This window comes from Vigna radiata, chromosome 11 (assembly GCF_000741045.1).
Source record: "Vigna radiata var. radiata cultivar VC1973A chromosome 11, Vradiata_ver6, whole genome shotgun sequence".
Lineage (NCBI taxonomy): Eukaryota > Viridiplantae > Streptophyta > Magnoliopsida > Fabales > Fabaceae > Vigna > Vigna radiata.
In genome coordinates this window covers 1,696,119-1,706,071 of record NC_028361.1, presented here as the reverse complement: position 1 = coordinate 1,706,071, position 9,953 = coordinate 1,696,119, and the positions used below count along the sequence as shown (strand labels likewise).

At 32.2% G+C, this 9,953-nt stretch overlaps 2 protein-coding genes across 3 annotated transcripts; one reads left to right on the top strand and one right to left on the bottom strand.

The window, feature by feature from the left end:
• Positions 1 to 1,246: 1,246 nt before the first annotated feature.
• Positions 1,247 to 7,954, bottom strand: LOC106777871 (calcium-dependent protein kinase 3). Of its 2 annotated transcripts, none has more exons than XM_022775708.1 (8): positions 7,177 to 7,954; positions 6,956 to 7,099; positions 6,509 to 6,661; positions 4,494 to 4,561; positions 4,109 to 4,276; positions 2,052 to 2,179; positions 1,667 to 1,766; positions 1,247 to 1,573 (listed from the first exon to the last, which is right to left on the bottom strand). In XM_022775708.1, exons 1-8 carry the CDS (start codon positions 7,802 to 7,804, stop codon positions 1,493 to 1,495), a joined length of 1,470 nt encoding a protein of 489 aa, XP_022631429.1. In that variant the 5' UTR covers positions 7,805 to 7,954; the 3' UTR covers positions 1,247 to 1,492. The 2 variants fall into 2 exon arrangements, with proteins under 2 accessions (XP_022631429.1, XP_014521168.1); XM_014665682.2 differs by having other exon boundaries at positions 4,494 to 4,606; positions 7,177 to 7,953.
• Positions 7,955 to 9,185: 1,231 nt separating this feature from the next.
• Positions 9,186 to 9,626, top strand: LOC106776590. Its single transcript, XM_014664073.1, has one exon. It carries the CDS (start codon positions 9,186 to 9,188, stop codon positions 9,624 to 9,626), a length of 441 nt encoding a protein of 146 aa, XP_014519559.1.
• Positions 9,627 to 9,953: the final 327 nt, after the last annotated feature.

The following is a 9,953-nucleotide window of genomic DNA, read 5'->3' as shown; positions in this document are numbered from 1 at the left end:
AACTATTTTGACATTTGTAAAATTATAAAATGTTTTGGTTGTTGTTATGAATTTGGTATTCTAATTTAAAACGATTATGTTTATAATATTTTTTCTAAATATTTTATATTGAATAAACTAGAATATGTAAATGTTATCAATACATCATAATATTATATTTTCTTTATTTGATTTTTTTATTTTTTATTTATAAAAATTAATTAATTAATAATAAAATAGTAAAATATTAAGTAACTTACACATAACCATTATCCGATGGAAATGAGAATGAAATAAAAATTTTATATCAATTAAATATGAAAGTGGAGAAGAGAATAAATTTTTTTCTTAAAAATAAATATGATATACTGAAATTAGTATCGTCCCGTCCTCTTCTTACACCTGGTTGAAATTAATACATTGATCCAAATTATCTTACTATATATTGATGTATAGATTATTTTTAATTTAATATTTATCTTACAAAAATAAATAGGAAGTTAAAATTTGATTGTTAATGACATCACTTAAATAAGAGTCTTTGTTTATTAAGATGGATTTGAAAAGAAAAGAAGATAGAAGTTATAATAGCACAAAATTTTAAGTCATTTTTTCTTCCTTTTACATCTCATTTCTGAGATAGATGAAGCACAAAGTAAAGAAAAATTGTAATAAAGTTGAGGGAAAACATAAAAGATCTCATATTAGTAAGAAAACTAACCGTTGATAATCCAGCATCTATAAGCTAGCAATTGCATACATAGTCCTGTATGCAAGAGTTGGAGTCTCAAACACAAATGTTACTTTAAGCTTAAAAGTGTAGTGATTTAGATAAGAAAAATATTTTTTAACACTCTTAAATTTTTTACATTTATTTGACACTATCCTTATTTACTTATTACTCTCTTCTTTCTTAAAAAACTACAAAACTTTATACTTTTTGAACCATTTTACTTTTGTATTCCGTGTCAAACAAGTGTAAAAGTGTATCATGGTATTATTACTTTAGATAAAAATAAAATATAAGTAGAAAGTTGTAGAGAAATAAATAAAATACTTAAAAGAATCTATAACTAGTTTAATCGATTTACTAAATTTAAAAAAATATATATAAAGTGGTATATTTATAATATGATTAATAAATCTAAAAGTGTACAGAAATTATAAAATATTCCATTAAAAAAATGAACATTTTTTAAGAATTTGGTCTGATAAAAGAGCAAGATCAAAGAGAATTCGAAATGAAAGAAATGAAAAAAGAATAAGATTTACTATAGAATCATGCTAAAATATATACGCCCAAGTTAAGAAAGTACAAACAGAGTAAATTGTCCCATGAGACAGACAAGATGGTAAAAAGGCATAAATACATTGTTAGAGTAACAGCTCTAGAATACAATGGGAGTGGAGAGTGTTGAATGCGACGTAGTCCATATCAGAAAAACTTACAGACTGTGTAACCTGAGCCTCCAGTGTAATCCTGTAAAAACAGGGAGTTTATAATCAAACTTAATTATTTGCGACGTTTGGTTACCAAATCTGGATTGCCTTTCCTCATCATGGCTACAAACTCCTCATAGTTAATTCTTCCATCCTGCATGAAATTAGGGAATGGATGATTCAAATAACTGAAAAGAGAGTATACAAACATCTAAAATTTCACCCTAGGATGAAGAGAGCTGCGTACATTGTCTGTATCAACTTCGGAAATGATTTCCTTTATTGTTTCCTCATCACCCATATTATATTTTTTAAGGGCAGATTCCAACTCTTCCATAGTGATGTACCTAAGAAAACAGAGGCAAGTACATGAAATCAAATTAAAATTTAACAACAAACTAAGATTGTAAGATTGGCATGGTAAAATTTATGAATGAAAAAGTATACAAGATCAGGGTCCTCTTATCTCATGTTACAAACATGCGAAGGTCGTGGTCCTCTAACGAGGGGCACACAACCATAGTTAGATACCCATTTTGATTATTGCACGACTCATTAATTTGAATTTTAACATGACCCTGACAACTTAGTAAATAATATGAGATGATTTTAATAAAAAAGAGAGAGATTACCCGCTTCTATCCTTGTCAAAATATTCAAAAGCTTTATATAAGTGGTCCTCTCTTTCCATTCTATTCATATGCATGGTAGCTGTTATAAATTCAATGTAATCAATGGTCCCATTTCCGTCTACATCAGCCTGAGAACCAAACAATTCATCATTATAGTGGAAGAAAAGTCATCAATCAAATGAAGAAAATGATATACTTATTATCACAATATAAAGCGACTCAAAAAATCCGATCTTAAAGTATAAGTATTTGACCGTCGTTGTCACACCAATATAATCATAAAATTTCACTGGACAATAAGGGTATTCTGTAACTACACAGCATATTCATGCACTAACCGTCCTCTTCATCACAATTCACAAGCAAAATCTAGGTTTGGATACAGATAATCATCAAGAGGTGAAATTGCAGAGAATGAGTTTATCCACATATCGGGGGTGTCATCATGCGAGCATAAAAGCTGAGAAGAGATAATGTTTAGCCTAGCTTTTCTCGAAAAAGAAAAGAATAAAACAAACAATCTAAAATGCTCTTAAAAATTAAGTAGCTTAATTTTTATAGAAGCAACAAAAGTAACTTAAAGAAAAGCTGGATGTAGGAGTTTTAGAAAAAGTTGGTTTCTCTCGTCTCCCTCAACTCGCTTTGTCCTTGGTCATCCATCACCTTTATCTTTGGTTGAAATGGATTTAAGCTAGAAAAAAGGCAAGTAGTATCTTATAATTAAAACTACGTGGATGGCTAATGTTGGTTTTACTTAAATTTGATCTCAAATATTCATAATGAACAATCAGCATTCTGATGTAAAAGGTAAAAATGTTTTCTCTCTCATTCTGTCTCATGCTAAAAAGTTAATAATAAAGGGTCTAGAAATACAAGTCTGACTTATAGCAGAGAAATGCTGTGAGAAGACATTCCAGGAGAAATTGCAGAAGTTTATGATCAGAAGTCGTCTTCCATTTGCCTCAGTGAATGAATCAAAATATTGGTAAACTAGTCTGTTAGAAGATAGAATTTGGATTTAAATTATTGTTGCACTTAGTTAGGAATAAGTTTTAAATATTTAAAGTTGTCTTCTGTTTTAAGTTGTTTCCTATTTCCTATTTTTAAGTAAAAACTTTTAATATTACTTATATAAATGTATTTCATCTGAGAAGGAAAATATGAATAAATAAATGAGTGAGTGAATTATCTTCCATAATTGTTTCAACATAGTCAAATGTGTTTAACTGAAAAGAAAAGATGAAAAAAGAATAAAAGATGAAAAAAAAAATGAATAACTGAAATAAAAGATGAAAAGAGGAGCAAAACAGATTTTTTTTTTTTTCTCGAGCACTAAACCAATAGAAAAGAAAAGAAAGATTTGAGTGGGTCTCTGTTAAGGAAAAATTATGCTCCTTTTATAACATGAAAAGTAAACACCAAACTAAATTCCAGCTGAAAGCCCAATCCAAAAGACTAGTCCATTAAATGAGAAAATCTCAAAGTTTAAGTATCATATCAAGAAGTTTATCCTACTTAATGTGGAACTCCTAACAAAGTCTAATATCCCATTTAATTATTTTAGGTAAAATTTTAGATATAATAAGAAATCTTATTTACCCATCAAACACCATTGCCAACCATTGTTATTAGCATCTTATAATTTAATATTTGAATCACGTGATTTGATACAATTTTACAAGTCAACAATTCGCATCATGCGATGACTTAGATTTAATACAATTTGACTAATTTTATTCATATCATGTGATGAATCATAGATAACTATGAACCTTATGATACATGGATGAATTAGTACAATGGTGTATCACCAATATGAATTGCAAGATTCATTAATTCATAGTTTTTCCTTTTGACTTTACTTCAACTCTTTCCCTAAACTGGCAATACCGACAGCCTTTGTGTGGCAATTTTTTTTTTCCAAATTTAACGTTCTTTTAAAATTAAAATTAAGAAAAGTTACAAAATGAAGAAATTAACTGCAGCGAGTAGGCACTAAGTAAACAAACATTTACACCAGCAAGATAGGGTACAATCAAAGAAAAAAATAATCTTACCGCTTCCATTAACTGCTTTACTTCAGACTCGGAAATCTTAGTACCCAGTTTTGGCAGACCAGTTTTCAACTCTTCAAAAGTGATTATTCCATTGTTATCTGTGTCCATGGATTTAAACATTTCCTTCAAGCCAATGATTTCTTCTTCAGAAAGATTTTCAGCAATAACCTGTAATAAAATAGAAAATTTCAAATATAAATCTTTGGATCAAATTCAGAAATAATTCTCTCTCTCAATTTATTTACTATATTGGCATTTTGGTAGATACATTCCATTTTCAGTCCTTGAGGTTTTTGATATAATGGTTACTTTAGATATTCTATTAAAAGTTTGATTAAGAAAATACTGATAAGTACAAGAAAAATAGTGATCAAAGATCGTTTACCTTCAGAGCTACTTTCTTTAGCTTGTTCATTGCCCTGAATTGCTTCATTCTGGTTAAAACAGCAATATCTAGAGGTTTATCAGATGCTCCATCTTCTCTCATCCAAGGATGATCTGGAGTATATATATATATATATATATATATATATATATATATATATATATAATATTTTATTATGACTGGTTGACTCAAATAAGCAAATTGCCAAGAAAGTTAAGGCTCAAATGCTCCATAACAGAACAAGAGAAAGCATCAATTTTTCATGCTGCTTGAGCAAGTCAACTAACAAATCATGTGAATAAATTTTTTGAAAAAAAAGCAAATGAAGCTGACAATCAAATGTTACAGGTATTGCCAAACAATATTTAAAACCAATGCATGTATTTAGAAAAAAAAAAATTCTTCTGATATAACTTAACACTTTCAATGGGGTGTGATTTTTTTGGTTTCACTTATAATAATTTTTTATAATATATATACAATATTATAACTCACTGAAACTTTAAAGCTTCTCAAAATTAATTCAATATTGTTTTACATTCATTCTCATCCAAAGTTTTCAATTTTTAAGATTCAAATTGACTTCGAATATAAATAAATTCATTATGTACAAAATAGCCAATATGAAAAGAATCTTTATTTAAATGTATGATCTTACAGCAAACATTTTTGTTAAAACATCTTTTTATAGATCATACATTTAATCTTGAAATCTAAGTTCTGTAATAAATTGAATACTCTCCTCATGAGATGAGAAGCTAAAATCCAAAATAGATACAAAATTATTTTTCCTGATTTTTAAATAGCACTTAAGTAATTAAGTATCTTAAAACTGAATAATATTACTCATGAAAATAATATAACAAATAATCTATCATCGAATTACCTGTCCCACGCAAACTTGCACAAGTTAAGCCACAGTAATGAATTTTAACATAATTATTATTCTTTCAATCATCTCTCTTCTGTTTATTAAGGTCCCATCTCCATATATATTTTTTATCTGCTCCAAAAAATTACCATTAATCAATTTTCAAACACTTATTATTCTTTGAACCATCTCTCCTCTGTTTACTGTGGTCTGACCTCCATATATATTTTTTATCTGCTACAAAAAATTCAATTAATTATTTCACACTATTTTAGGAGTGAATTCATAAAATAAAGTGAAAAAAAAATTATTATTCTCATAAAGAATCATGATATGTTCATTCATTTCATAAAATTTAGTAAACAAATTTTGGATAAATTCTATATATAATAATTAATCAAATTGCAGTATCAAGGAAATTTGCAAATTTTATCACTTGATTATATATAGTATGAAAAATATTTAATGGAGAGCTTGAGACAACTGCCTCAATTAGTTGGGGACTAAGGCTGCATTCATTTATAATATCCATACACCCCACCCCGGAGAAAGATATTCATGGACTGGGTCAACCTCTTTTAAGGAGAGACGAGGTGGCAAACACTTTCAAAGCAAGAAGTTAACCAAAGATACAAATCATGTAGGCCATTTTTCTGATCAAATTGAGAATGCGAAGTTGAAAAGTTATCCTGACACAGAATTGCGATGAGAGATAAAAGAGCACATCATACATGAGGCAGAGAAGATGATATAAAGTTTGATGACTTGGAGGAACAATGCTTTTGTTCAGGAAACACTAACATACCTTCCGTGATTTCTATAATGAAGAAAAAAATTGCAGACAGTAGTATGTTCTACCCAACGATGTCTAAGTTCATATCCATAACATTATCATGTATATATCAAATGAGTAGTGGTGGCTCGTGACAGCTTCTTCCAAATTAAATATTTAAATCTCTACCATTGTTCTCAACCTCTCTGTCACTTAGTTATCCATCTCACATCTCACATCTCACAGATTAGAACTCTCAAGCTATGGTTAGAGATCTATTTCGTAAAAAACGCTTAGCTGGTCCTCGGAGTCAACAAATTTAGACACACAAAATAAAAAACTAATCTACGACTATACGAAAGTTGAACTTACTAAGGACTTCAACTGCCGAGGGCCTGCTTTTGGGATCAACTCGTAACATGTTCTTGACTAAATCTTTCGCACTGCTTGAAATGGAAGGCCAAGGATCTGATTCAAAATCAATACGTCCACGAAGAATAGCATTAAAGATACCCTGTTCATTTTCTTGAAACAAAAGACAGGAAGATAGCGTGAGAAAGATAGGAAAGGCACACACACTATTATGTCATAAGGAAGCAGCAAATAAAGGACAAGGAAAGGAAACTTCCATAGTAAAAGCACACATGAGCTAAAATCATAGCTCATAAAATCATAGCTCATAAAATCATATGCATCATTGTTCATTCAATCAAATCGAAACTCAATCTAAAATTGTGATGCAGGACTCTCTGAATTACAAAAAATGAAAATCCTAATAAAATATGAAATTGGTTACACTTACACAAGAAGAGGGTTTACCTGCCCAGAAGGGAGGGACACCAGAGAGCAAAATGAACAATATAACCCCAGCACTCCAAATATCAGCTTCGGGTCCATAACTTCTACGCAGCACTTCAGGAGCAACATAATACGCACTCCCAACAAGGTCCTTAAACACATCGCCTGTTCTAATAAATGGTTCAGAACCCACACCACACACTACCACCAACTAACAACGCAAATTAACGAACGGAACTAACCAGGCTTGAAGAACACGGAGAGACCGAAGTCCGTGGCCTTAAGCGGCGAGTTTTCCTCCTTACCGAGGAACAAGAAGTTCTCCGGCTTCAGATCCCTGTGCATCACTCCCATGGTGTGGCAGTCGTGCACCACCGTGGCGATCTGGCGGCAGAGGTCGGCAGCTGCGCGCTCGGAGTAATGGCCCTTGGCGATGATCCGGTCGAAGAGCTCGCCACCGGCGCAGAGCTCCATGACAAGATTGACAGAATGTCGATCCTCGTAGGCTCCCTTGAGCTCGACAATGTTGCGGTGCCCGGTGAGGTGGTGCATGATCTGCACCTCGCGGCGGACGTCATCCAAGTCGTCTCGGTGGACGAGTTTGCGCGTGGCAATGGATTTGCACGCTAATTGTTCGTTAGTGTGCTTGTGGATCACTAAGTAGGTGACGCCGAATTGCCCGCGGCCCAGTTCACGCCCGAATATATAGGTGGAACGGACGTCCTCCATGGGCCGGTTCAGGACCCGACCCACGGAGGGCTTGGAATTCGGAGGTAGAACGCTGATGCCGTTGGAAGGTTGAGGGTGATCATGGTGATGGTCGGAATATGGCTGCATTTGGGAAGAGGCTTCGCTGTTACAGTTTCCCATTGAACCGGCGTCGTGTGGTTAGTGAGGTTTTGAGGTTCTGCAACTGCTTCTCTTCTCCGTTATTACACGGTCAGAACGTCTGAAACATGAAACCGTATGGACTCCGATGACTTTGAAATTGAACGTTAGTTTTGCTAGAAAAGGATTTTAATATACTTTTATCGTCTGCCCCTGTGCTAACTCTGCATCACTTATCTCAACCGTTGGTGTAATATCCAATGGTTATTCAAGCCAAAAGTATAAAAAAAATTGATATACAAATAATTATGAAAGATTAATGTGTTTCTGAGTGAGCTGGGCTGTAGAGTATCTTTACCCCGATTATTGATGGATAGCGTGTCGTGTAAGATTAATTAGCACTGTAAAGCATATAATGAACATATTTATTATAGTATAAAAAAGATATACCAATAAATTTATTTTATTAATTATTTTCATCCTTGAGAAGTGTTTCAAAAATTAAATTTTTTAGTTTTTTGATATTTTAAATTTTTTTATAAACATTAGTTTTTTATGAAGTTTTTTATTTTTTTTATTTTGAAATCATATGTATATAAAACTTATTTTACATTTTTATCTATTTGTTTTATTTTTAAATTAATTTATCAATAATATTTTTTTAACTATGTTTATAATTTTTAATTAATTAGTCATATAATAAATATTAAAGAATTACTTATATTTAAAGTATAAATATTTTTAGTTGCATGAATTTTCTCAGGTTTGAACTGCAGCCTGATGATGATGTGCTTATAGAGTTTATTCCTATGTACAATATAAAGTTTTAAATTATTCCTTTATTTAGTTTGTGAAATTTAAGAAACAAATTTATGAGTGATGGTTTTTTTTTTATGCAGTCTGATGCGACACAGATTTGTGGATTTAAGAAGCGGGATTTTATTGATCTTGATAGCATGTAAGATGTGTTAATGCACCATTTCATAATCACATATAACATTCTTGTATACAAGTTTATACTAAGGTTAAAACCACTTTGGCGTCCCTGTTTTCGTTATGTTTTCCCAATTGGGTCCCCGTCTTTTAAAAACTCCCAATTAAGTCCCTTTAAGTGTTAATTTGAAACCAATTAACCCTTCCCGTTAAATATCGTTAACGGTGTTAAACTATTGCAGATGTGTTTGCTGACGTGGTAAACGTTGTACTGATTTGCGACATTTGGCACTGTTGAATGAAACGTGTCATCTTTTCCATTCATTAAGATTTGTAATTATATTTATAATTTAGTAATTTGGAGAATCATGAAATCGTGATTGAGCTTAAGTTCTGAAGTGGAGAACCCAGATCGAGGTATTTAGGGTTCTTTTGAGTTGAAGNTTGGGCTGCACTTGAAGAGGGAAGTTCCAAACTACAAGACGCAACGATGTCCATGGCNCATTCTTGTTCCTCTTCAACTTGCAATGACTGTGGAAGGAAGCATATGCGTTCTGTTAGCTCTCGTGGAGATGCATCGCTGATCTGCCATTGTGGAGAGAAGACTGTGTTGAGGACTGCAAGAACCACCAAGAATCGAGGGAAACAGTTCTGGGGTTGCCCTAGGTATAAGCTGGGGAGTGAAAATGGATGCAACTTCTTCAGATGGTTAAGTGATTGGGGAGTTGAAGATAGTATTAGCTGTGAGCTTTTGGAAGCAAATGACGTGAGGTGGGGAAAGACTTTTGAAAAGCAAGGTGTTAAGCAGATGTCTGAAGTGGAGAAAGCTGTGGTGGGTCTTCAAAGAGGGATGAAATATGTGGTTGTGGTTGTTAGTGTTCTATTTGTAATGAACACGATTTTAATTGCAATGATGATGGGAAGGGCTTGATGATGTATGTAGTTGTAGGTTGTTGTCATGTTGATGTAGTTAGGATTGGTTTGTTTTGTTATGAGTTGCAGGATTTGGTCATGTTATTGTAGTTAGGTGGTCTGTGAGGGTGGTCATGTTATCCTAGTTAGGTGGTCTGTTATGTTATTGTAGTGGACCAGATGTTTAATGTATGGTTGTTATCTTTAATGAAAATGGTTATTTTGGAAAGCATGTGTTGGCAACATTTCCATATATTCAATTATCAAAGTAAAATGTATTTTGGTATGTTTTAAAACTGCACCAGAAAAATGAAAACTGCACCAAAATGGCTAGAAGTCAAAGCTG